The sequence below is a fragment of the Myotis daubentonii genome, chromosome 13, assembly GCF_963259705.1.
Source record: "Myotis daubentonii chromosome 13, mMyoDau2.1, whole genome shotgun sequence".
NCBI classification, from domain to species: Eukaryota; Metazoa; Chordata; class Mammalia; order Chiroptera; family Vespertilionidae; genus Myotis; species Myotis daubentonii.
The window spans coordinates 2,929,687-2,956,974 of NC_081852.1; the positions used below are offsets into that span (position 1 = coordinate 2,929,687).

General features: G+C 42.4%; 1 protein-coding gene and 1 non-coding gene across 18 annotated transcripts in view; one reads left to right on the forward strand and one right to left on the reverse strand.

Annotated features, from left to right (window-relative positions):
• The window catches only part of CCSER2 (coiled-coil serine rich protein 2), a 215,282-nt gene that overhangs the window by 96,471 nt on the left and 91,523 nt on the right, over window positions 1-27,288 (forward strand). For 13 of the 17 annotated variants that reach the window (XR_009448331.1, XR_009448332.1, XR_009448330.1 and 10 more), the window contains one exon: window positions 12,548-12,710. Coding sequence is in view for 13 of the 17 variants with exons in the window: in XM_059662022.1 (XP_059518005.1) it covers window positions 12,548-12,710 (163 nt within the window). In the remaining 4 variants the exon portion in view is untranslated. Of the gene's footprint in view, window positions 1-11,715; window positions 11,869-12,547; window positions 12,711-27,288 lie in introns of those variants that run through there. The other 4 variants (XM_059662016.1, XM_059662025.1, XM_059662026.1 and 1 more) reach the window with 3 other exon arrangements.
• LOC132215046 (U11 spliceosomal RNA) lies at window positions 78-210 on the reverse strand. Its single transcript, XR_009448414.1, has one exon. It is a non-coding gene; the product is annotated as a U11 spliceosomal RNA (small nuclear RNA).

Below are 27,288 nucleotides of genomic sequence, written 5' to 3' on the forward strand. Positions count from 1 at the left end.
ATTTGACTATAAGCCAATTTGATATTTGTTATTTACAGACTTCCTAATCTCAATATAGGAAGACTTTTTTTTCCCCCATGGGTTCCAGGACCAATGATCACCAGCTGCCCAAGTACCAAAAAATTATGCTTCCGAATCTCTTGGTGTTCACTCTGCGCGTGCAGCAGTCAGGCTGCTCTGCGTGTGCCATGCACGACAGAAGCCCTTCTTTTGAGGAAGACTTTTTAGACGGAGTCTTAAGTGATGTTAAATAAGTTCATTGCAAATGTATTTAAATGTTTAAAGCCTGATTTTATAGGTAGGTTTTGGTATAATTCTGTATGATGCAATAATACTGTATACCTATTCCATAAAGTAAGTGGTAGGTAGGATTTGGCCTTTTTTTCCCATATATACATACCCAATTTTTTCTCCTTTTTTCTCATTTTGATTCCAAGAAGAAGTACATTTAGAGAAACAGATAGCATTTGACTAGAGAAATATCAGTAAAAAATCATGCTTGATAAGTATTTTTAAAAGATTAGTTCTGGGAAAATTATAACCTGAATAAATTATTCTATCATTTTAATTACCAAGTCCAGTCTGTCTTCCTCTGTAGACCCCAGTAACTGCTGGAGTAGGGCTTTAGATAATTCATATGCTAAAGGGCCTGGGTGCTCTTGTCCCACTGACTTAGCGTCTGCAGGATTGCTATCTTAAGGACCAGAGACCAACCTAGGAAAGCCCCTGGGACAAGGGTGGGAATGGGGATCCTCTGGGGAAGAGAAACTGGCTCCAGAGAGCTTTCAGTCAACATTTGCCGGTTCTCTCAGGCCTCCCAGGGATCAGGGATGAACCAGGGTGGTGAGGCTAGGAACGCAGGGATGTTTGAGGAAGGGTAGATGTTTGTTTTCAGTGCATCACTGAGGTACTAGGAGGCGGTTGCTGCTCATATTAGTCATATTGATCAGGCTTTGTGTGCGTGTGCTGCCAGGATGCTCTGTGACAGTCAATCTCAAAATCTCAGTGGTTTTCAAAATAGACATTTACTTTTCTCATTTGTGGATCTGTGGGTTAGCTTGGACAGTTTAGGCCAGTGATGGCGAACCTATGACACGCGAACTCATTTTTTTGGTTGATTTTTCTTTGTTAAATGGCATTTAAATATTTAAAATAAATATCAAAAATATGTCTTTGTTTTACTATGGTTGCATATCAAAAAATTTCTATATGTGACACGGCACCAGAGTTAAGTTAGGGTTTTTCAAAATGCTGACACGCCGAGCTCAAAAGGTTGGCCATCACTGGTTTAGGCTGTGGGTCTGAATTCATGTCTCTCTGCTTTCATTTTGAGACCAGTCTACTTGGAGCAGGTTTCTCTCATGGCAGATGACAGGACAACAGGGTGAGCAGAAACATGCCTAGATCATCCCTTAACATCTTCTCTGAGAACCAGCACACTGTTAATTCTGTACCAGTGGGACGGAGAGGTCCACACTATTGACTGTGAGAAGCCCCGCCACAGAGGACAGTAAATGTATGATTCTATTACAGGAGGGAGTGATGAGCTGATATCAGTATCTGCTCTACCTGTTGCACCTTCTTGTGGTTTTGCTGTCACTTGGGATACTTGAGCAACCAAAGCTGAGTTCCAGGCATCTGAGAAAGAAAAATCACAGCTAACACCCAGAAAGAAAAACAGAAAAGCAATAAAACTCCCAGAATTAGAGTGGCCCAGGACTTAATAATGAGAGCACTTAGGGAGAATCAATTGCAGAACAAAGCTTCCTGGAGCTGTTAAAGAAGACTTCTCCACAGAACAGTTCAGTAGATAACAAAAAAAGAATAGCTATTGTTGAAATCTGAGTTAGTGACCTGGAAGATCAAGTAGAAAAATACTGTAGAACACAGAGGAAAAACATACAGCATTGAAAATGATAGGGGGAAGAATGAGACTTCCTGGTTCAGGATATTTATGTGAAGTTTCAAGGGCTGGTATTGAGGAACCAGGGATTTACCTCCTCGAAATAAGTCACGCCCTAAGCAATGCATTTTACTTTGACAGAATTATAACCACTTCTCTTTGGGAAGCGTATGCCCTTTCTTAGCTAAAACAGGAAGCAAAGATGGAGTCAGTCTTAGAGCCTGCCTCATCTTTTGGGAACAAAAAGTTGTGCACATAAAAGATAAAAATGTGATCACAGGGAACTTTATTGTTTTGAGGTCTTGTTTAGGGACTTGTGAAGAGTTCAAGGGAATTCCTGAACTTTTCAGGAATATGTTACAGATTTTCCTAGAAGGCAGACAAGTATTAGCTATTTTGAGCTAATGGATACAGAAGAAAGCAGAACATGGGTCTAAAATATATTGCCTTCAGAGGACCCAAAGATAAGGTAGCGTTTGGTGCTACAAGGAAGTCGGTAATGACTGGTCTTTATAGTTCGGAAGTCCTGAATGACACTATGCTATACCCACCCACTGAGTGTTTTGATTAGGAGAATAGGAATGTTATGAAGACTGGTACAGTGTGTTTTTTAAAAAAATATATTTTTATTGATTTCAGAGAGGAAGGGAGAGGGAGAGAGAGAAAAACATCCATGATGAGAGAGAATCATGGATAGGCTTCTTCCTGCAAGTTCACTATTAGGGATCGAGCCCACAACCCTAGCATGTGCCCTTGACTGGAATTGAACCTGGGACTTTTCAGTTCACAGGCTGACACTATCCACTGAGCAAAACTGGCTAGGGCTGGTACAATGTTTAAGGAGTCTTCTAATATACTTCTATTGTTTTTAGTACCTTTAGATTCTGGTTTTTGAAGCTATTAGGGAAATTTGGGTCTAGTTTTTGGGTGGGTCACTCTGAACCTTGATGGGTTCCGCCCACTTAGTCTGCCATTGTAGGTAGAATTTCTGCCAACAAGATGACTGGCGCCTAGTTGAAATCTTCAATTTGAATTCAAGTTTGCCATGACTTCATTATGATAGGGTACTGTTCTGTGATTTCAGGGAAGAAGCTATAAGAATATTTATCTGGCAGTTGCATTTGTGTAGCAAATCATTACCTATTAAGCCAGCATAGAAGAGAAAAGAATGTTCCTTGGTCAAAAGTTTCTTAGACATTTATGGGGTAGGATTTGAGAACTGTTAGAGAGTTATTGGAGATACTCACATCTTAGTGGTTTGGTGACACAGGGGGAGGTTATGTAGAAGTAGTAGGTTGATATTGTAGTATCTGTATCAATAAAATATTTGTAAGGTTGTCTTTTAATATTTAGAGAAATTTATCTTTGAGTTTAAGGGTAAAACCAAAATGGGGTGCTTGATTTCTTCTTCAGAACACTTTGATTCATCATCCACTTTACTTTTTCTTTTTTCTTTTTTTTTTTTTAATATATATATTTTTATTGATTTTAGAGAGAAAGGGAGAGGGAGAGAGAGAGAAACATCAATGATGAGAGAGAATCATTGATTGGCTGCCTCCTGCACGCCCCCTACTGGGGATCGAGCCTGCAACCCAGGCATGTACCCTTGGCCGGAATCGAACCTGGGACCCTTCAGTCCACAGGCCAATGCTCTATCCATTGAGCCAAACCAGCTAGGGCCACTTTACTTTTTCTATTTTATTTTTTAGTGCAATATAGGACACTTAGTTTTCAAATGCTTTTCTATTTATTGTTTCTATAAATGTATTCAGAGATTTCTTCTTCCAGTATTTAACTGAGTGTGGAAGCATCTAGCTGTTACATGTGAAGGACATCATTTTATTCTGAGTCTTATTCTACTTTTTTCGAATGCTCTTTCTGTGCCTTGGAAATCTGGCAGTGAGGCTATTTACAGCATTTCTGCCTTAAAATCCTTCCTAGAAAGCGATGGCTACTTCTCTTTCAGAATCTATGCCTTAATATGATCTAACTAGAGGCCAGGTTACAAAATTTGTGCACGGAGGTGGGTATCCCTCAGCCTGGCCTGCACTCTCTCCAATCTGGGAACCCTCAGGGGATGTCTGACTGCTGGTTTAGGCCTGGTCCCTGTGGGCCTAAGTGATCCACAGGGACCGGGCCTAAATCGGCAGTCAGACATCCCTCGCACAATCCGGGACTGCTGGCTCCTAACTGCTTGCCTGCCTGCCTGCCTAATTGCTCCTAACCACTTCTGCCTGCCAGCCTGATTGCCCCCTAATTGCTCCCCTGCTTGCCTGATTGATGCCTAACTGCTCCCCTGCTGGCCCAATTGCTCCCAACTGCCCTCCCCTGCTGGCCCGATTGCCCCCAACTGCCCTCCCCTGTCGACCCGGTTGCCCCCAACTACCCATCCCTTACTGGCCCAATCACCCCCAACTGCCCTCCTCTGCCAGTCCGGTTGCCCCCAACTGCCCTCCCCTGCAGGTCTGGTTGCCCCTAACTGCCCTCTCCTGCTGGCCTGGTCCCCCCTAACTGCCCTCCCCTGCTGGCATGGTCCCTCGCAACTGCCCTCCCCTGCAGGCCTGGTGGTTCCCAACTGCCCTCCCCTGCTGGCCCAATTGCCCCCAACTGCCCTCCCCTGCTAGCCTGTTCACCCCCAACTGCCCTCCTCTGCCGGCCTGATCGTCCACAACTGCCCTCCCCTGCCGACCATCTTGTGGTGGCTCTTTTGTGGCGGCCATCTTGTGACAACATCACACAAGGGTATGACGCCACCTGGGCTTTTATTATATAGGACTAGAGGACCGGTGCACAAAAATTTGTGCACTCGGGGGTGGGGGTCCCTCAGCCCGGCCTGTGCCCTTTCACAGTCTGGGACCCCTCAGGGGATGACCACCTGCTGGCTTAAGCCCGCTCCCCAGGGGATTGGGCCGAAGATGGCAATCAGACATCCCTCTGGCAGCCTAGCAGCCCTCGGGGGATGCCCACTGGCCAGCAGGGAGCAGACCTTAGCTGCAGTTGGACATCCTTAGTGCTGCTGAGGAGGCAGGAGAGGCTCCCACCACCACCGCTGTGCTGGCAGCCGTCAGCCTGGCTTGTGGCTGAGCAGAGCTACCCCTCTGGGAGCACACTGACCACCAGAGGGCAGCTCCTGCATTGAGCATCTGCCCCCTGATGGTCAGTGTGTGTCATGGTGACCAGTCATTCCCAGTCTTTCTGCTGTTAGGTTCAGTTTGCATATTACCCTTTTGCTATATAGGATAGAGGCCTGGTGCACGGGTGGGGGCCGGCTGGTTTGCCCTGAAGGGTATCCCGGATGAGGGTGGGGGTCCCTCTGGGGTGCCTGGCCAGCCTGGATGACAGGCTGATGGCTGTTTGCAGCTGGTCACACCCCCTTCAGGGTGGGTGTCCCCACTGGGGTGCCGGGCCAGTCTGGGTGAGGGGCTGAGGGCCATTTTCAGGCTGGCGGGCGACTAAAGCTCCCAGCCTCTCTTTTTTTCTTTATTTTTTATTCTGGGATTTATTTACCTTCTATAGCTGTCACTGGAGCTGAGAGCTGGCTCCAGCTCTGAGGCCATGGCTCGCTGAAAGCAGATATCTGGGTTTGTTTAGCTTCTATAATTGAAACTCTGTTGCCATCACTGGCGCTCTAAGCTCTGAGCCCGCTGGCGGCTAAAAGCAGGTTTCTGGGTTTGTTTAGCTTCTATAATTGCAACATTGTTGCACCTGGAGCTCAGAGCTGGGCTGCGGCAGGCAGGGAACCTTGGCTTCCTCTGTCACTGGAGCAAGCAAGCCTCCTGTTCACTTCAGCTGCCTGGCTGCCGGCCGCCATCTTGGTTGGCAGTTAATTTGCATATCGCCCTGATTAGCCAGTGGGAAGGGTAGTGAAGTTACAGTTAATTGCCATGTTTCTCTATTATTAGATAGGACTAGTGGCCCGGTACACGAAATTTGTCCACGGGGGAGGGTGTGTTCCTCAGCCTGGCCTGTACCCTCTCTAATTTGGGACCCCTTGAAGGATGTCCTACTGCCAGTTTACAGGGATCAGGCCTAAACCAACAGTCGGACATCCCTCTTGCAATCCGGGACTGCTGGCTCCTAACCGCTCACCTGCCTGCCTGCCTGCCTGATTGCCTCTAACCACTCTACCTGCCGGCCTGCTCACCCCCAACTGCCCCCCCCCCCGCCCTGCTGCCGGCCTGCTTGTCCCCAAATGCCCTCCCTGCCAGCCTGCTCACTCCAAACTGCCCTCCCCTGGCTGTCCTGATCACCTCCAACTGACCCCCACTGATGGCCTGCTTACCCCCTACAGGCCCCCCTGCTTGTCTGCTTACCCCCAACGGCCCTGCCCCCCACCAGCCTGATCACCCACAACTGCCCTCCCCTCTTGGCCTCTAACCGCCTCTACCTTGGCCCTGCCACCATGGCTTTGTCCAGAAGAATATCTGGAAGGTCTCCTGGAAGGTCTCCCAGTCTAATTAGCATATTACTCTTTTATTAGTATAGACTAGAGGCACAGTGCACAAAAATTTGTGCACTCGGGGGGAAGGGGGGGCCCCTCAACCTGGCTTGTGCCCTCTAGCAGCCTGGGACCCCTCGGGAGATAACGACCTGCTGGCTTAGGCCTGCTCCCAGGTGGCAGAGGGCAGGCCCAGTCCCTAGGTGCAGCCCCTGGTCGGGCTCAGAGCAGGGCCGACTGGGGGGTTGGGGCACCACCCCCTGTCACACTCAAGGCAGGGTCGATGGGGAGGTTGCGGCGCGACCCCCTGTCACGCACAGAGCAGGGCCAACCTGGGGGTTGGGGCACTGCCCCCGTCACACACAGAGCAGGGCCAATCAGGGGGTTGGGGCACTGCCCCCTGTCACACACAGAGCAGGGCCCATCAGGGGGTTGGGGAGCTCCCTCCTGTCACGCACAGAGCAGGGCCCATCAGGGGGTTGAGGAGCTCCCCCCGTCAATCACAGAGTAGGTCCGATAGGGGAGTTGGGGCACTGTCCCCTGTCACACACAGAGCAGGGCGGATCAGTTGGTTGGGGCGCCTCCCTCTATCACCCACAGAGCAGGGCCAATCAGGAGATTGGAGCACCGCCACTATCACACTCAGGGCAGGGCTGATGGGGAGGTTATGGCTCTACCCCATCACACACAGAGTAGGGCCCGGGGGAGGGGGGGTTGGGGTGCCGCACCCTGTCACACACAGTGCAGGGCCGTTCAGGGTGTTTGGGCGCTGCCCCCTGTCACGCTGATCCCGGTGCCGGGAGGCCTCTTGGCTCCGCTGATCCCGGTGCTGGGAGGCATATTACCCTTTTACTATATAGGGTAGAGGCCTGGTGCATGGGTGGGTGCCAGCTCGTTTGCCCTGAAGGGTGTCCTGGATCAGGGTGGGGGTCCCCACTGGGGTGCCTGGCCAGCCTGGGTGAGGGGATGATGGCTGTTTGCAGCTGGTCACACACCCTTCAGGGTGGGGGTCCCCACTGGGGTGCCTGGCCAGCCTGGGTGAGGGGCTGAGGGCTGTTTTAAGGTGGGAGTGACTGAACTCCCAAACGCTCCTTTTTTCCTTTTTTTTTTTTTTATTCCGGGCCAGCTTTAGCTTGAGGCTTCGCTCCAGCTCTTAGGCCTCTGCTCCTCAAAGTAGGTTTCTGGCCTTTGCATACAATGTTGCGAATCTGCTGGCTGAAGTATTTGTTACAATGTTTGAAACTGCAGGCTCAGAGGCCTGCAGCCGCAGGCGGGGAACATTGGTTCTCTCCGTCACTGAAGCAAGCAAGCCTCATGTTAGTTTCAAGCTGCCTGGCTGCCGGCCGCCATCTTGGCTGACAGTTAATTTGCATATCTCGCTGATTAGCCAATGAAAAGTGTAGCGGTCGTATGCCAATTACCATGTTTCTCTTTTATTAGTGTAGATGGTGCTGTGGAAGCAGCATGGCTATGGAACAGCTTGGTTGCGCTGCACCACAACTACTGAACAGCCCTGGGCCAGGCCCCTCTCTGGCTAGACAGCTCTGCCCTGAGGGGACATTTTTGGGTGTTTCAGCTCTGCCAGGGAGATACAGTCTTCAGTCTTAGGTGAAAAGGAAAGTGCTGGGGAGCCACAGGGAAGCTGGTCTATATGGACAGGAGTCCCCACCCTTGGTCTCTGATTGTCCTCATGCAAATGAGGGCTCCAAATCCTCAAAATTTGATTGATCCAAAAGGCACTGTCCTGATTGGTCAGAATAGAGCAACTCTAATTGGCTGGAGCTATGCAGCTCTTATTGGATGGGGAAAGCCTCAGTCCTATTGGTTGAAGTGGGATTCCAGAAACTCCTTTATGAGGACCAGCTCAGATGACAGAAACACAGCTGCAGGCAGGTATTTCAGCATAGCTTCTCTGTGAAAGTGCAGTTGGCATTAGAAGCCTCTGTGTACAAATGGCTGCTAGGCTCTGCTTTTTATAATTTGAGCCCAGTTAGCAACCAGGAGCCCTTAGTAACTCCCCCCTCCTCCCCCCCCTCCCCGATTCACATTTACATAAAAAACACTATTGTATTGCATTATTTTCTTGCTCCAGAACCTCTAATCATCCCTCATTGCCTATAGATTAAAGCCTAGAATTTGACACATTCATAGAATAATAATCTTATGAAATTTCTCTTATGTATCCCTTCTTACATGTGTTATTTTCTCTACTCACTCTGGTTTTAAACTTATCTGTGTTGAAAACGATGTCTAATTTCTTCCTGAATCCCACCCCACCAAGTTATGGTGCCTATTCACTTGCACTTATTTTATGTTATTTTTCCTAAGGCCACACTTTTGTTAACTTTTTATTGAGGTATAGTCATATGAGAATTATAGTATTGTCCTTGACCACTTTCCAGTCATTATTGTATTTTTTTCTGGAAATTTATTTCTGTGTTTGAGTACTAATTGTGTTTAGTAATAACAAGGTTCATGAATTTTTATTTTACAGAAGCTTTTCTAATTTTAAGCCAGATTTCAGTTAAAAGCTTTCCTGATCAGATTGTAAAACTTCCCACTGAGAACATATTTTTCAGGCTTCGTGATGTGTAATTTCTTCCCACCATCTTCATAGCCAATTGTTAGTCACAGATGGAAATACTACCTGTGTTTTCCATTACCTTCTTAGGACAAGTTACCGGAGAAGTGATCTAGGTAACTTTTGGTGTTCCTTTATCAAAATCAGAAGAAATGGGTATGATGAGTGTTAGACATTGGCACCCCCACATGCCTTCCCTTGCAGTTAGCTGTGCAAGACCAAGACCCTCTTTTCCTCTTCAGAGGGTAAAAGTCTTGGGAGTATCTCTCTGTCTCCTATTCATAGTAAAAATAAACAAACAAAACAACATATTAAAGCTGCTGCCTTTTACATTTGGAGCTGGAAACCTTCAGAAGGCCTTTATTCTCTAGTCCTACACTCATAGTTAGGGCCCAATCTGCTGTGTATAGGTAGTTTTGATCAGCATACTGGGTTAAAACTTTTTCAAACTAGGATTCCTTTAGGTTTATCCCATCATTTTCTGTTGTGACACATTGAGACGGATTTGTTTCCTTCCTTAGTCTTATTTGTCCTGTTTCTTCTTGGCTCTGGAAAGTGATTTTGAGTTATCTCCATTTTGTAATTTTATTTTCTTTCTATATTATTTCTTCAATTCTGTTAGAGAATTTTTAACCTTTTCTAAGAAACCACCACTGATTGTTATTTCACATTATCTCCTTTATAACATTGTAAAGAAAATAAACATGTGATTGATGGGTGCCTCAGCTAGAAGTGTCAGCAGGACCTTCCTACAACAGTTTTGGCGGACTCACCTCTGTCTCCGTTTCTACCAGCTGTCTTTTGTGGTCATGACAGGTGTTTCTTTCCAGTATTTAGTTGCCATTATGCCCATGTTTGAGTTCATAATTCAGTAAAGGTGCTTTAATTTGAAGGTTGTATGTAGTATCAACACTTTGAGCAAACTGAAAAGCAGCACATCTATATATTTCTGCATTTAATTTCCCGCGGAATTGAACCCTGTCTCCTGACCTGTTTGCCTGGTTTGTTTGCTACTTGTTATTCTGTGTTGTTGATGTTTACATGTCAGGTTCTTATTAAAACAATTTCTTGTGTGGGGAGTGAGTGAATTTTACCTGCCTGGATTAAGAGAAATACGAATTCAGAACATTTAAAAGTAGATATAGACCATCCCTCAGCTATATAGAGCACCATGCTTTTATTTATCTGACAGCCTAGTTTTCTAGAATTGAACTTAAAAGTAGATTTTAATTTATCGCAATAAAGTGACACGACCTTCCTAGCACTATTGTCTGTCCAGGAGCTATGCATATTTGCATATAAGTTCATTGGCTAATCTCTTCCTGCGCCCATCCCCCTTCCCTCTGAAATATGTCAGTCTGTTGCATGCTTCAATGTCTCTGAATCTTACCCTTTGTGGCAGCATGGAGGGACCTGGAGAGTATTATGCTAAGTGAAATAAGCCAGTCAGAGAAAGACAAGTATCACATGATCTCACTCATATGTGGAATCTAATGAACAAAATAAATTAATAAAATTATTTTAGCCGAAACCGGTTTGGCTCAGTGGATAGAGCGTCGGCCTGGGGACTGAAAGGTCCCAGGTTCGATTCTGGTCAAGGGCATGTACCTGGGTTGCGGGCACATCCCCATTGGGGATGTGCAGGAGGCAGCTGATCGATGTTTCTCTCTCATCGATGTTTCTAACTCTCTATCTCTCTCCCTTCCTCTCTGTAAAAAATCAATAAAATATATATTAAAAAAAATTTTTTTTAAAATTATTTTAAATGTAAACTACCTTTAAAAGTTTTATCAGCCCTAGCTGGTTTGGTTCAGTGGATAGAGTGTCAGCCTGAGAACCAAAGGGTCCTAGGTTCAATTCTGATCAAGGGCACATACCTTGGTTGCAGGCTCCTCCCTGGTCTGTGCCCCGATCAGGGCCCATACAGGAGACAACCAATCAATGTGTTTCTCTCACATCGATGTTTCTCTCTGTCTTTCCCTCTTCCACTCTCACTAAAAATCAATGGGAAAATATCCTTGGGTAAGGATTAACAACAACAACAAAAATGTATTTGAAAATACCATAAAACATAGTCCCCCCCCCCCCCCCCCCCCCGCCAAATTTATTCCTCTAATGAAGTTAAACAAAATTTCAGTGTCTTTTAAAATCTTAGCCTGGCCAGCCTGGCTCCATTATTGAGCATTGACCTATGAACCAGGAGGTCATGGTTCGATTCCCATCAGGGCTCATGCCTGGGTTGTGGGGCTGGCTGGATCCCAGTGTGGGCGTGCAGGAAGTAGCCGAACAATGACTCTCTCTCATCATTGATGTTTCTATCTCTCTCCCCTTCCTCTATGAAATCAATAAAAATATATTTTTAAAAAATAAAATGTTACTCATTTAGAAGACATGTTACAGTGAGTTCAATGTATATGAGAATTGAATTATACCATTTTTCTTTTGGAATGGGAAAGTGTTTTTTATCTGGTGTAGTATAATGGGATACTCTCCATATTTTAAGTCAAGTTTTAGGTTAAGGGAAAACAATCATTTAAATACTGTAGTGAGTTGTTTTTAAATTGGGGATTACATTTATTTTTTAGGGTTTGTTTTTGTTTTGTTTTGTTTTTTATCACAAGGAGTTCTGAACATGCCGGATTTGAACTTTCTCATGTAGTAATTCTCAGACTAGAGAATCCTGTCCTGTTCCTGGCTTGATTGAGTGTTGCGTTGTATTTTTAGTAACAGTCCTAACTCAGTAGCTATGTAAGCTGGAGGGAAGATGGAGTCACGGGGTAAACTGGGCTTGCTTCCCACAGGGAGGCTGGGATTGAGCAGGAAGGAAGGCCTGCTTGTCTGCCCGGGTGCAACTATGTCTGAGTAGGCAGCAGGCGACACAATGTCTCTGTTGTACAGAGTAACTCTCTCAGCCAGTGCTCAGATCTGTGAGGAAACAGTGTTCCGGTAAGTGCAGGAGAAGCTTGGTGTTTCAAAGAGATTCTTTTCGTGTTTTTGTGGCACTTGGGTATCAGGGAGTGTACTGTTTGTTGCTGCAAAGGACTGGCTTTGTTTTCAGTGGCATTTTAGACGTTTCGGACAGCCTCTCCTGCAGGCAGATTGAAGCGTCTTTCTAAAACTGTGAGCTTAATTACAAATATAGGATTTGTTTGTGATGAAGAGTTAATTTGAGCTTTTGGAAATTAGGAATATTGTGACATTCATTTTAAGGAATGAATTCCATACTAGCCTTAAATACTTTTTCTTGTCACTTTATTCTGAAGTCAGAACCAACTAGTGACAATGATGAAAACCACTTAAAACTGGTGTTTAAGACGTATAATGCTGATTTCAAATATCATTTGCTGTTTTGAAACAGTGGGACCATTAATTATTACTTTTAGTGACTGTGGTAGGAAAGTTTTATAATTTACTTTAGTTTTGGATGATATAAACTTAATTGTTACCAAAAGAACTAGTTTTTATGTTTTTTTCTGGAAATCTTGATTTTGTGATTAGCTAACATAAATGATTGGTATTTTTTAGAATTTTATATTTTCAGCAGCAATTAATGATCAAGCTCTAAATAGTTAACTTTTGTAGCGTATGTACATGTTTATAGTGTTTTGCTTTTGAATCTGCCTAGTGGAGTGTGACAATATGAATCGCTTTGATCGATCAGACAGAAATGTTCGGCAGTCTCAGGAAGGATTTTGGAAAAGGTCACCCCAGAGGTGGAGTGGACAGGAACATTACCCCCTCAGTCATCCTGACCGCTATCATCACCATGGAAAAAGTGATTTGAGCAGGTGAGTCTAATTTTCTATCCTCTTATTAATTGTGAGTCATAAGTTCCCCTTTATTCTCCCCTCCTTCCCCTCAAAAACCTTTTTCTTTTTTTTTCTTTTTTTTGGCCTGGTCTTTTTCTTTGGTGCGGCAAAAAATATTTCAAGTTATATGTAGTGCTAATTGGAATAATATGTCTAATTTTTTCCTTTTGACCCAAATCTTAGTTCAACTTTATCATGAATATTAATATTTTATTTATGTCTGCTATTTGGAATTTAAGTTTTGTTGTGATTTTTCTAGTTCTCCTTTGGGAATGATTAAATGTTGACTTTGTTAAAGTTTATTATTTTTTAAATACTAATGTAAAATTAGTGCCAAGTGACTTGTCTTCTTTTGTGCATATAAATTGAAATTAAAAAATTTCTCAAGTACTGTTAGAAACAAAGGAAGGTACTTTACAATGCTAGAATTCTTTTTCTTTTTGAAGCATAGCATAGTCTTTAATTTGATCAGACCTTGTGTATGATGTGTCTTTATAATCATTCAAGCCGGGCCCTGCACATGTTAGGTTTGTGAACTTAGGTAATTTATTTAACCCCTCTCCACTTCCGTTTATCATTTGTAGACTTTATAATACCTTTTTCTCACTGTTCAAAAATCAGGTTAAAAGTGCCTGGAGTAGTATCTGGCTTATATTAAGCACCCAGTAGTAGTTGTTAAATTTTTTTCAGCCACCTTATGACCATTTCTCTCAATATTTTAAGGCATAAAATACAACACTCTCTCATCTTGTTCCATTTGGATTTGAGGTCATTTTTGAGCCAATTTATAATACAAATACTAAAATTGGGATAAAGAAATAGTGGCAGGGAAACACATGGCCTCATATAGTTCTTGAAGTAAGAAAAAGTTGGCAAATGCAAAGAATAAAACATGATCTATTATAAGAGTTCCAGGTACATAAGACAAAGGACACATTTCTCCTGAATTGATTGGCTTTTATTTTTTTATTATTTTATTTATTTTTACAGTGTATTGATTTTTTTAAAATTTTATTTTCTTGTTTAAAGTATTACAGGTAGTAGTACAAATGTCTCCTTTTTTGCCCCATTGACCTCCCCCTGGCCGCCCCTACCACCCTGCACATGCCCTTACCACCCCGCCCCAGTTTCTTGTGTCCATTGGTTATGCTTATATGCATGCATACCCCCACCACCCCTGCCAACACTCCCCAGCCTACCCACTGTAATTTGACAGTCTGTACCATGCTTCTCTGCCTCTGTATCTATCTTTTAGTTCATTAGGTTATAATGTTCTTTATTATCCATAAATGAGTGAGATCATGTGGTGTTTTTCTTTCACTTCCTGGCTTTTTTCACTTAGCATAATGCTCTCCAGTTCCATCCATGCTGCTGCAAATGGTAAGAATTCCTTCTTTTTTACAACAGAGTAGTATTCCATAGTGTAGATGTACCATAGTTTTCTAATCCACTCATCTGTTGAAGGGCATTTAGGCTGTTTCCAAATCTTGGCTATTGCAGATTTTGCTGCTATGAACATAGGGGTGCATATATCCTTTCTGGTTGGTGTTTCTGTTTTCTTGGGATTTATTCCTAGAAGCGGTATTACTGAGTCAAATGGCAGTTCCATTTTTAAATTTTTGAGGAAACGCCATACTGTCTTCCATAGTGGCTGCACTAGTCTGCATTCCCACCAGCAGTGCACGAGTGTTCCTTTTTCTCCGCATCCTCTCCAGCACTTGTCATTTGTTGATTTTTTGATGATAGCCATTCTGACAGGTGTGAGGTGGTACCTAATTATTGTTTTGATTTGCATCTCTCGGATGATTAGTGACTTTGAGCATGTTTTCATGTGTCTCTTGGCTTTCTGAGTGTCCTCTTTTGAAAAGATTCTATTTAGGTCCTTTGCCCATGTTTTTATTGGATTGTTTATTTTTCTTTTGTTGAGTTGTATGAGTTCCCTGTAAATGTTGGAGATTAAACCCTTATCGGAGGTAACATTGGCAAGTATGTTCTCCCATGCAGTGGGCTTTCTTATTGTTTTGTAGATAGTTTCTTTTGCTGTGCAGAAGCTTTTTATTTTGATGTAATCCCATTTGTTTATTTTCTCCTTATTATCTCTTGCCCTAGGATATGTGTCTGTAAAGATATTGCTACGATATATGACTGCTATTTTGCTGCCTATGGAGTCTTGTAGGATTTTTATGGTTTCCCGTCTTACATTCAAGTCCTTTATCCATTTTGAGTTTGTTTTTGTGTATGGTGTAAGTTGGTGATCTAGTTTCATTTTTTTTGCATGTATCTAACCAAATTTCCCAGCACCTATTAAAGAGTTTTGACTCCATTGTATGCTCTTGCCTCCTTTGTCGAATATTAATTGAGTATAATGGCTTGGGTCAATTTTTGAGTCCTCTATTCTGTTCCATTGGTCTATATGTCTGTTCTTGTGCCAGTACCAGTCAGTTTTGAGAATCATGGCTTGGTAATATAGTTTGATGTCTGGTATTGTGATTCCCTCCAACTTTGTTCTTCTTTCTCAGGATAGCTGTGGCTATTTGGGGCCTTTTATTATTCAAGATGAATTTTTGGAGAGTTTGTTCTAGATCTTTGAAATATTGGTATTTTAATAGGTATTGCATTGAATATATAGATTGCTTTAGGTAGTATGGACATTTTAATGATGTTGTTTCTACCAATCCATGAACATGGTATGTTCTTCCATTTGTTTATGTCTTCCTCTATCTCTTTTTTCAATGTCCTGTAGTTTACCGAGTACAGATCTTTTACGTCCTTAGTTAAGTTTATTCCTAGGTATCTTAATTTTTTTGGTGCAATGGTAAATGGGATTGTTCTTTTCATTTCTCTCTCTGTGAGTTCATTATTGATGTAAAAAAGGCCATAGATTTCTGGGTGTCAATTTTGTATCCTACTATATTGCCAAATTCATTTATTAGATCTAGTAGTTTTTTGATGAAGTCTTTGGGGTTTTCTATGTATAATATCATGTCGTCTGCAAATAAGGACAGTTTTACTTCTTCTTTTCCAATTTGGATGCCTTTTATTTTTTCTTCTTGTCTGATTGCTATGGCTAGTACTTCTAGTACTATATCAAATAAGAGTGGCGAAAGTGGGCATCCTTGTCTTGTTCCTGTTCTTAGATGAAATGGATTTAGTTTTTGCCCATCGAGTATGATGTTGGCTGTGGGTCGGTCATATGTGGTTTTTATTATGTTGAAGTATGATCCCTCTATTCCCACTTTGCTGAGCGTTTTTATCAAGAAAGGGTGTTGGATTTTGTCAAATGCTTTTTCTGCATCGATTGATATGATTATGTGTTTTTTTGTCTCAGTTTGTTTATGTGATGTATTACGTTTATTGATTTGCAGATGTTGAACCATCCTTGCATCCCCAGAATAAATCCCACTTGGTCATAGTGTATGATCTTTCTAATGTATTGCTGAATCTGATTTGCTAGGATTTTGTTGAGGATTTTGGCATCTATGTTCATCAAGGATATTGGCCTGTGGGTCTCTTTTTTTGTGGTGTCTTTATCTGGTTTGGGGATTGGGGTAATGCTGGCTTCATAGAAAGAGCTTGGAAGTGTGCCTTCCTCTTGAATATTTTGGAATAGTTTGAGGAGGATAGGTTTTAGTTCTTGTTTGAATGCCGTCTTATTTGAACTCCCTTGTAAAGCTGTCTGGGCCAGGGCTTTTGTTTGCCGGAAGATTTTTGATCACTGTTTCAACTTCTTCGGTAGTTATCGACCTATTCAGGTTTTTTGACTCTTCTTGGTTGAGTTTTTGGAGCTTGCATTTTTCTAAGAATATGTCCATTCATCTAGGTTGTCCATTTTGTTGGAATAGAGTTGTTCATAGTATTTTTTCATAATTGTTTGTATTTCTATGGGATCAGTTGTCATTTCACCTCTTTCATTTCTGACTTTGTTTATTTGAGTCCTCTCTCTTTGCTTCTTGGTGAGCCTGGCTAGAGGTTCATCAATCTTGTTTATCCTTTCAAACACCCAGCTCTTGGTTTTGTTGATCTTTTCTATTTTTTTTTTTTTGTCTCTGCCGTTTATCTCCACTCTAATCTTTATTATTTCCTTCTTTCTGCTTACGCTGGCTTTTCTTGTTGCTCTCTTTCTAACTCTTTGAGTTGTAGGATTAGATAATTTATTACCATTGTTTCTTGTTTCTTGAGGCAGGTATGTAGAGCTATGAACTTCCCTCTCAAGACTGCTTTCACTGTGTCCCATAGATTTTGGATCGTTGTGTTTTCAATGTCATTTGTTGCCATGATGCTTTTTATTTCTTCTTTGATCTCTCTGGTAACCCAGTCATTGTTTAATAGCATGGTATTTAGCCTCCAGGTGTTTGATTTTTTAATTGTTTTTATTGTAGTTGATTTCTAGTTTTATGCCATTGTGGTCTGAAGATGGTGCTTGAAATGATTTCTATCTTCTTGAATTTGAAGAGACTTTGCCAATATATGGTCTATCTTTGAAAATGACCCATTTGCACTTGAGAAGAACGTATATTCTGTGACTTTGGGGTGAAATGTTCTAAAGATGTCAATTAATTCCATCTGATCTAGTGCATCATTTAGGATTGGTGTTTCTTTGCTGATTTTTTGTTTAGAGGATTTGTCCAATGGTGATAATGGGGTATTGAAGTCCCCTACTATGACTGTATTGCTATCAATCCCTCCCTTGATATCCTCCAAAAGTTTTTGTTACATATTTGGGTGCACATATGTTTGTTTACCAGAGTTATATTTTCTTGTTGGATTGCTCCCTTTAGTAGTATGAAGTGCCCTTCCTTATGTCTTGTTATGTCCTTCAGTTTGAGATCTAATTTGTCCGATATAAGTATTGCTACCCCAGCTTTCTTTTTCATTTCCATTCACCTGAAAAATCTTTTCCCATCCCTTCACCATCAGTAGATATGAGTCCTTTTTTCTGAGGTGGGTTTCCTGTAGACAGCAGATATGTGGGTCATGTTTTCTTATCCACTCAGCTGTCCTATGTCTTTTGATTGGGGCATTTAAACCATTTACATTTAAAGTTATTATTGATAGGTACTTGTTTGTCACCATTTTTATTCTTTACGCCTGTGTTCCTTCTTTGTTTCCTATTTCTTCTTTTTACAGCAGACCCTTTACCATTTCTTGCATTGCTGGTTTGCTGGTAATAAACTCCCTTAGTCCTTTTTTTTTGTCTGTGAAGATCCTGATTTTTCCCCTCAATTTTGATTAATAGTCTTGCAGGATACAGTATTCTTGGATTCAGACCCTTCCTTTACATGACTTTGTATATTTCTTTCCATTCGCTTCTTGCCTGATGTGTTTCTGTTGAGAAATCAGTCTTTAGTCTGATAGGGAATCCTTTGTAGGTACCTTTCTGTCTCTCAACAAAGATTCTTACTTTGTTGTTGGTGTTTGCCAATTTAATTATAATGTGCTTTGGTGTCGGTATTTTGGGGTTCATTTTGTTTGGGACTCTGTGAGCTTCTTGGATTTTTGTGGGTTTTTTCTTCCTTATATCAGGGATGTTTTCTGTCATAACTTCTTCAAACAAGTTTTCTATTCCTTGCTCAGTTTCTTCTCCTTCTGGCATCCCTATTATGCAGATGTTGTTTCGTTTCGTGTTGTCCCAAAGTTCCCTTAGGCTCTCCTCCTATTTTTTAATTTTTTTTTTTCTAGATGCTGCTCTGCTTGGGTATTTTTTCCTACCTTGTCTTCTAGCTCACTGGTGCGGTCCTCTGCTTCTTCAAGTCTACTGTTGATGCTTTCTATTGATTTCTTTATAGCAGCGATGTCATTTTTCATTTCTTCTTGGTTCTTCTTCATTTCCTCTTGATTCTTATACATATTGTTGAATTTGTATTCCAGTCTTTTCAGCCACCTTATGACCATTTCTCTCAATTATTTCTCTGACATATTGCTTGACTCCTTTTTGGATACTTCCTTTTCTGGTGATGCCTCCTTTTCTTTCATTTGTGGGCTGTTTCTTTGTCTCCCCATGATCTCTCTTCTCTGGGTGTCTGGTTATGTAGCTCTCTCTCTCTCCTGCTTTGATTTTAAGGCATAAAATACAACACAACATTGCACAATGCACAAGGCACTGAACACAAATGTATTCATGATACTAATGACCCCAAATAAAGGTGACCACCTGAGAAAAGAGAATTAGGGGATAAGAAAAGAAAAAAAGTTCAAAAATGATAGTGAGAAAAGGAGAAAAAGTAAGTGAGAGAAGAAAGAGAATAAAAAGGAAGCGGGGGGGGGGGCACTATTTATATGGGGAAAAAACTCCAGTAGAACAACTAATCCAAAAAAATTCAAATAACAAACACCCAGAGATGAATGCAAACTACAAACAACTAATAAGAAGCAAGGAGAGCTGAAACCGGTTTGGCTCAGTGAATAGAGCGTCGGCCTGCGGACTGAAAGGTCCCAGGTTCGATTCCAGTCGAGGGCATGTACCTGGGTTGCGGGCACATCCCCAGTAGGAGATGTGCAGGAGGCAGCTGATTGATGTTTCTCTCCCATCGATGTTTCTAACTCTCTATCTCTCTCTCTCCCTTCCTCTCTGTAAAAAATCAATAAAATATATTTAAAAAAAAAAAAAAAGCAAGGAGAGGAAAAACAGAAGCAAAAAATCAAGACAAAAACAAATCAAAAATAAGGAAACAATCTCACAAACAAGCAAAAAACATACAAAACAATCTAATCAACAATCAACCCAACAAGAACAATAGGACAGAGAGAAAGTAAGGCAAAACAAATAAGAATAAAACAAAAAAATAGTACAAAAAAACAAAACAAAACAAAAAATAACAACAACAGAAAAAAACAAAACAAAATGATGAAAAGGGAAGAGAGAAAAAATTTTGATAGTGAAGAAGCCGAAGAGAGAGGTGTGTATGGACTTGGAGTAGGGGATCGGAAATTAGAGTTATTAGTAGGTTGAATTTTTAACAGGTGGTAAAAAGAAGGAATAGAGAAAACCTAACACAGGAATAGAGTAAGAGAACAGGACAACAAAGGGGAAAAGTGAGGGATGGAGTGTTGGCATAAAGGTAAAGTTGAGATGGAGTAAAATGATGCTAAAGGAAAAATGATAATAGAATGTAGAACATTAATCCCAAAATAAAATAAAGAAAAAATAAGATGACACTTAAAAAAAAAGTTACAATAATAGTAATAATACCATTAATTAAAAATAAAAATATAATAATTAAAAAGGTAAAATCAAGTGAGGGGAAAAAAGAAAAAAAATAGTTTCTTAAGTAAAAGGTGAAAAAATAAAAATGTGCAGTAGTGAAGGTCATTCACCTCCTCTACTCTTCTGTCTGGCATGCCTTTTTCCTGTGAGGTAAACAGGACAGTATTGAAGTTCCCTACGATATACTGCTCCTCTGTGTTGTAAACCACAGTCCTGATTTTAAAGCAGGCTGTATTTCTTTGTTTCCCAGACCCCCTTTATTTGTGTTTACAGAAGAGTCAATTTGTGATTCAGCCCCTGGGTGGCATTATTTCTGGATTGACCTCCAGGCCTATACGTCCTCCCTAGCCAGTATTTAGGATTTGTTTTCCCTGTCGTACTTAATACTGGTTTGGGAGAATCGACTGCCCCGGAGCTGGTTCCTTGATGGTTACTCCCCTCTCTGATTCCCAGGTTCCACAAAAACTACTTTCCCCTGCACTCTGTGAGTGTCCCCAATTGGGTGATCCTATGTATTGGGTTTAGTAATCAAAAGCAAGGATTTAAAGAGAAAAAAAAGAGCCAGAGTAAGTGCACGAACTTGCAACTTTTACTGTCCAGCTCTGCGCACAATTCTCCAAACGTCTCTTCTGCACGTTTTCCCCCTGGCACTAAGCAGTCCGGGTTACTGGTAAAATCCGAGGCTGCCTTTTTGCGCCCAGTCCCCTATGGACTGATTTTTAGAGTTCCCTTCTGCCAGCAGCCCTGTGGATCCCCTTCCACACTCGCGGATCACACTGGCTCCAAAGGCTGCAGACTTTGTGGGGTGCATACTTCCCCTACGCACGTTCCTCTCTCCAACCTGGATTGCAGACCTCACCTTACCCTAGGTGAAATCTGACCTTTCCATGAGGAGGAGCAGGACTTGTCCTAGTCCACGTTTTCGCGCTGCTTGAGATCGGTATTCCTGGGTTTGTAGCTGGTCCCTGGGTGCCCTGGTTGCAGGGTCCCTGCATGTATACGCTTCCAATAACAGCCACTCTCCCCTTCAAGATGGCGCAGCAGAGCTGGCCGCTCTGGGAAAGATTTCAGCAGCAATGGAGGCTGCCCGGTTAGTGGAGCCCGATCCAGCAGTCCCCAACGGTCCCCTGGAGTATAGCTATCGCTCACCCACAAATTTACACTCTCCGTATGACCACACCCTCTCCTTTCATTCTCTCACTTATACACTATCTTGCAGTCAGTCTTCCCGTCAGCAGCCATCTTCTTCTTCTAGACTGGCTTTTATAAGACCTGAAAGGTTGCTTTGTATGAAAATACCTTGTGATATAGTGGACAGGTCTCAGACAGTTTCCCAATGTAGAAGTAATGATAAGTTCCTTAAGTCTACAGAGAACTCTAGTCCAAGTGAGAAAAGGTCATGAAATGATGATGTCCAACTAAAGATCCTCTGTTGGTATAACTTGATGCAAGGATGAAATTTAGAAGATCTGGAAAAATTCATGCAGCACACATCCTTCCAGGCATTATTTTAACTGTTTTCTTTTTCACATCTGGGATTTTGATAAGGAATGGACATCAGAGAATTGGTATTATCAGACAAGAATCTGGTGTGAAAATAGTCGTTTTTTAAAAATTGTACAGTGGGGCCTTGACTTACGAGTTTAATTCATTCCATGACGGAGCTCGTAACTCAAATTACTCGTATGTCAAATCTTAAAGTGAACGAGTGAGACACATGATGCTGGGCTGATGTTGTGGTGTTCACTGTGACATTTGCTGTGCCAACTAGCAGTGAGGTATCTAAAGCTGGCTCGTAACACGAATTTTAGCTCGCAACTCAAAGCAAAAAATCGGCCGAGAGACGGCTCATATCTCGAAAAACTCGTTAGTCGGGACACTCGTAAGTCAAGGCCACACTGTATCTTTATTTTTGAAAGCATTGCAGATGTCCCCCTCACCCTCACCCCATTAGCCGCCGCCCCCCCCCCCCCACATTCTCCCATGCCCCACTGGGCGTACTGTACTAATGTCTGTGTTCATGGGTTATGCATGTATGCACATAAGTTCATTGGTTAATTATTGCTAATAATGAAGGTTTTGCTTCTCTCATCTTTGATGTTTGGTTTAAAAGAAGGTAAATTTAAGGCCAGCTTATGAAAATTTAGAAGTCTAAAACATGAACCATTGCTTATACTGCAGATAAGATTTATTCATCTATTTCACAGATACTCATTGAGAAACCAGTATTTTGAACTCTGTGCTTAATGCTTAAGCTGGAATGAATTTGGGTATGGCATGAGGGGTGAAAGCTGTAGATTGGTCACAGCTTCTTGCAGCATTGTTCTGAGGATGAGAAGAAGCTGTGCAGTGTGTGGGCTCAGTTGGAATCATTGCAGTTATTGGTGAGGTAGGAGATTTGTGTGCCTCTTCCGTCCCATGCAAAGAGGAGGAGTATATGCTTTCTGCTGGCAGGCTGCGGAGGCTGAGAGGGACAGGCATGTCAGTAGTTAGAATGCAGTATTCGTGTAGGGCAGTGATGCCATGTGCCTTCATACGGTGACGTCTACAGACTGAAGGCGCATGCAGCAATGGTGTTTGTCTCAGGTAGTGCTGTATAAGGGAAGTTACTATTGAAATGTAAAGGATGACTGTACAGTTTGTAGACGAGTGGTGTATGTAGGAGAAGGATGAGATTCAGATGGAAAAAACTATGTGTAAAAACATTTATGAAATGGGTGGCATTTTCAGAGAACTACATTTAGAGCTGGACTGCTAGATCATTTGGAGGAATGAATAGATGTGATTTCTAACTCTAAATAGCAAAACTATCTATGCATTTAAAATAAAGATGCCAATTCAATTTAAAGAGAGAGGCTATTATTCAGACCATCCAAAATGGAACGAATTACCTAGAGTTAGTAATCTCTGTCCCTGGGAATGATCAAGCACAGGCTGATTAGTTTATCTACCAGGAAAGTTAAGCAACATTTTCCAAAAATTATATTCCTGGATGTCAATAGGTGTAGATAAAAGAGATTCTCTGATCAAATGAGTATAGGAATAAACAAATTAAACAACGTTAATTGAGTTTTTTAATAGTAGACTCCACAGTGCCTTCAACATATAAACACTAGAGGCCCGGTGCACAAATTTGTGCATGGGTGGGGTCCCTCGGCCTGGCCTGCGAATCGGAGCTGATCAGAGGGACCGGCTGGCCGGGGAAAGTGACCGCAGGATGTTGGCCAGCTGGAGGGAGGGACCACGGGAGGTTGACTGGCCACCCGCCATCCCCCCCGATTTGCCCCGATGGGGGAGCCAGCTGGGAAAAGGGACCGCAGGAGATTGGCTGGCCACAGGAGCTTGGCTGTTGGATTTTTATCAAATGCAATTTGTGTCTATTGAGATAATTATTTTTCCCCTCATTCTCTTAATTTGGTGTATAACATTTACTTATACCAACTTTGTGTTTCTCAGATAAATCCTACTTGGTCATAGTATGTAATCCATAATAATAAAAGTGTAATATGCTAATTAGACCGGACAGCTGAACGACCTTCCAGACGTCATTCCAGATGTCATTCTGGATGAAGCCACTGTGATGGGGGCCGTGGCAGAGGTGGTTAGGGGTAAGCAGGCAGGCAGGCAGAGTGGTTAGGGGCGATCAGACAGATAGGTGAGCAGTTAGGGGCATTCAGGCAGGCAGGGAGGCAGGCAAGCAGTTAGGAACCACTAACTGGATTGCGAGAGGGATGTCCAACTGCCAGTTTAGGCCCGATCCCACAGGGATTCCTAGTTATTTTATAAGTTGCTAGATTTAATTTGTCAGTATTTTGTTGAGAATTTTTCTGTAGACATTCCATATCTATATATATAAAAGCCTAAACAACCATCGCAATCGGACGGACGACTGAACAGGCTGCATGGGGCAACCAGGCTGGCAGGGGGGTTAGTGAGGGGTGACCAAATGACTGAGCAGCAAGCTGTGTGGGGCGACCAGGCCGGCAAGGGGGTCAGCGAGGGACGACCAAACGACTGAGCAGCAGGCTGTGTGGGGTGACCATGGCCCACAGGGGGGGCAATTAGGGGTGACCAGGCCAGCAGAAGGGGGCAGTGAGGGTGACCAGGCTGGTGGGGGGGCAGTTAGGGGCGACCAGGCTGGTGGGGGGTAGTTGGAGGCAACCAGGCCTGCAAGGGGGCATTAGGGGCAACCAGGCTGATGGGGGGGGGCATTTAGGGGTGACCAGGTTGGCGGGGAGGCAGTTGGGGGTTAACAGGCCAGCAGGGGGAACAGTTAGGGGAAATCAGGCAGACAAGCAGGTGAGCAGTCAGGAATCAGTGGTCCCAGATTGTGAGAGGTATGTCCGACTGCCCAAACCGGCAAACAGACGTCCCCCAAGGGGTCCCGGATTGGAGAGGGTACAGGCTGGGTTGAGGGGACCTCCCCTCCCCCATGCATGGATTTCATGCACTGGGCCTCTAGTAGCAGTAATAAAAGCATAGTATTTGAATTGTCCCCTCGACCAGAGTTCTTCTGGGAGTTCGACCAAGGGGCGGAGACAGTATGGAGTTTCCTCAAAAAACTGAAAATGGAACTCCCATTTGACCCTGTGATCCCACTTCTAGGACTATATCCCAAGAAACCAGGAACACCAATCAGAAAGGATATATGCACCCCTATGTTCATAGCAGCACAATTCACCATAGCTAAGATCTGGAAACGGCCTAAGTGCCCATCAGTAGATGAATGGATTAGAAAACTGTGGTACATCTACACGATGGAATACTATGCTGCTGTAAAAAGGAAGGAACTCTTACCATTTGCAACGGCATGGATGGAACTGGAGAGCATTATGCTAAGTGAAATAAGCCAGTCAGTGAAGGAAAAATACCACATGATCTCACTCATTCATGGATAATAGAGACCATTATAAACTTTTGAACAATAATAGATACAGAGGCAGAGCTGCCTCAAACAGATTGTCAAACTGCAGCGGGAAGGCCGGGGAGGGTTGGGGGGCAGGAGGTAGGGGGGTAAGAGATCAACCAAAGGACTTGTATGCATGCATATAAGCATAACCAATGGACATAAGACACTGGGGGATAGGGGAGGCTAGGGGACTGTCTAGGGCAGGGGAAAAAAATGGACACATATGTAATACCCTTCGTAATACTTTAAGCAATAAAAAAATAAAATAAAAAAATAATAATTTATTCATCCCTTCCTCCCCCCGTGCCCTACCACTCTTGGCAATATTCCTGGCAAACACTAATTTTTTTTTACTATCCATAGTTTTGCATTGTCCAGAATGCCATATAGTTGGAAATAGTACATAGCCTTTTTGGATTAGATATTTTTCATTTAGCAATATGCATTTAAGGTTACACCATATCTTTTCATGTGTTGATAGCTTATTTTCCAAATTTCTAAATAATAGTCCATTGTATGGGTGTACTACAGTTTGTTTATCCATTCACATACTGGAGGACATCTTTAATTGCTTCCAAAATTTGGCAATTATGAATAAAGCTGCTCTAAACATTTCTGTGTGTAAATTTTCAACTCATTTTTGGTAAATAACAAGAAGCACAATTGCTGGACTACATATTAAGAGTAAATTTAATCTGGTAAGAAACTGCCAAAGTATCTTGCAAAGTGGCTACACATTTTGCATTTCTTCCAGCAGTGAATGAGAGCTGCTATTGCTACACATCCTCATCAGAAGTTGGTGCTGTGTTTTGTATTATAACCGTTCTGATGGGTGTGTAGTAATATCTCATTGTTTTAATTTACAATTCCCTAGTGATATATTATGTTGAGCATTTTTTCATATGCTTATTTGTTATTTGTACATCTTTGTTAGTGAGATGTCTGTTTAGCTCTTTTGCTCAATTTTAAATTGGGTTGTTTGTTTTCTTGTTGAATTTTAAAAGTTCTTCGTATATTTTAGATACCAGTCCTTTATCAGATATATATTTTAAATATTTCCTTCCAGTCTGTGCTTGCTTTTTCCTTTTCTTAATGTTGTTTTTCACAGAGCAGATATTTTTATACAATCCAGCTTGTCAATTTTTTCTTTCACGGACTGTACTTTTTGTATTGTATCTAAAAACTTATTGCCAAACCCAAGGTCACCTGGATTTTCTCCCTTGATATCTTGTAGTTTAGAGTTTTACATTTAGGTCTTTGATCTTAGTCAGTGTTTGTGAAAGGTGTATAAGGTCATTTTTTTTTGCATGTGAATGTCCAGTTGTTCCAGTACCATATGTGGAAAACACTGTCCTATCTTTTTTGAATTGTCTTTGCTCTTTGTCTAGGACCAGTTGGTTCTATGGGTGTGGGTGTATTTCTGGACTCTCTGTTCTGGTGTCCCGGTCTGTCTATTCTGTAGGCAGTACTCCACTGTCGTGATTAGTGTTACTTTATATAGTATGCCTGAAAGTCAGATAGTCATTCTGATCTCATTCTTCAAAATTGTGTTGGTTATTCTGGGTCTTTTGCCTGTGCATATAAACTTTAGAATCACCTTGTTGGTATCCACAAAATAACTTGCTGGGATTTTGATTGAGGTTCTGTTGAATCAAGCCTTTAAAAAATACACCTTGAACATAAAAACACACATTTAACTTTTATCATATGATTTTTAATAAAAGTGAGTAAAGAAAGACTAAAGGTTGTGTGAAGACAAATTGTGACTCAGATTAGGAAATAAACAAAAAATCTCTCTCTCCTACTACCTCACCCCAAACACACCTCCACTTACCAGTCTAATCTATGAATCAGAAACCTTAAGCACAAAATCACACATCTTGGTAATTAAGAAGCACAGAATCACACATCTTGTGCAGAAGTGGAGAAAGTATATGGATACAGCCACATAATTTTGTGAGATTCCTTTAAAACTATAATAAGTAATTGTGCAGCAATGTGATTATTAGATTGTGTCGTGCCAGCACTGCCAAGGGTTCGGTGAGCCTGAGGAGGGGCGGTGAAGGATTAAAGAAAAGACAAACAGAGAATATAGCTGGGGCTTGGTGGATCTCCTGTGCCTGGATCAGGCCACAGAGAAGGATCCAGCTAGCAAGCTGGTGAGTTCTTGTGAGTTTCACTTGTTTTGGCAGCACTTGCTGCACCTCCCACAGCCCATTAGCTACCCAGGAAGGATCTAGGGGGCGGCCAAAGGTCGAGCTTAATTAGGCTGAGGGCTGTGCCCTCTAAGCTGGGACTTGTTTGTGGCTCTGTCAATCCGAGGCTTACCTCTAGAGCCGCTCCCTACATTAGCTGTGTGGGTTGAATATCAGGTGCTGCTATTGAAATTGGATTCAATTTTAATGGGTTAAAAAAGGCTGATATTTTAAAGATTTCTTTCTATA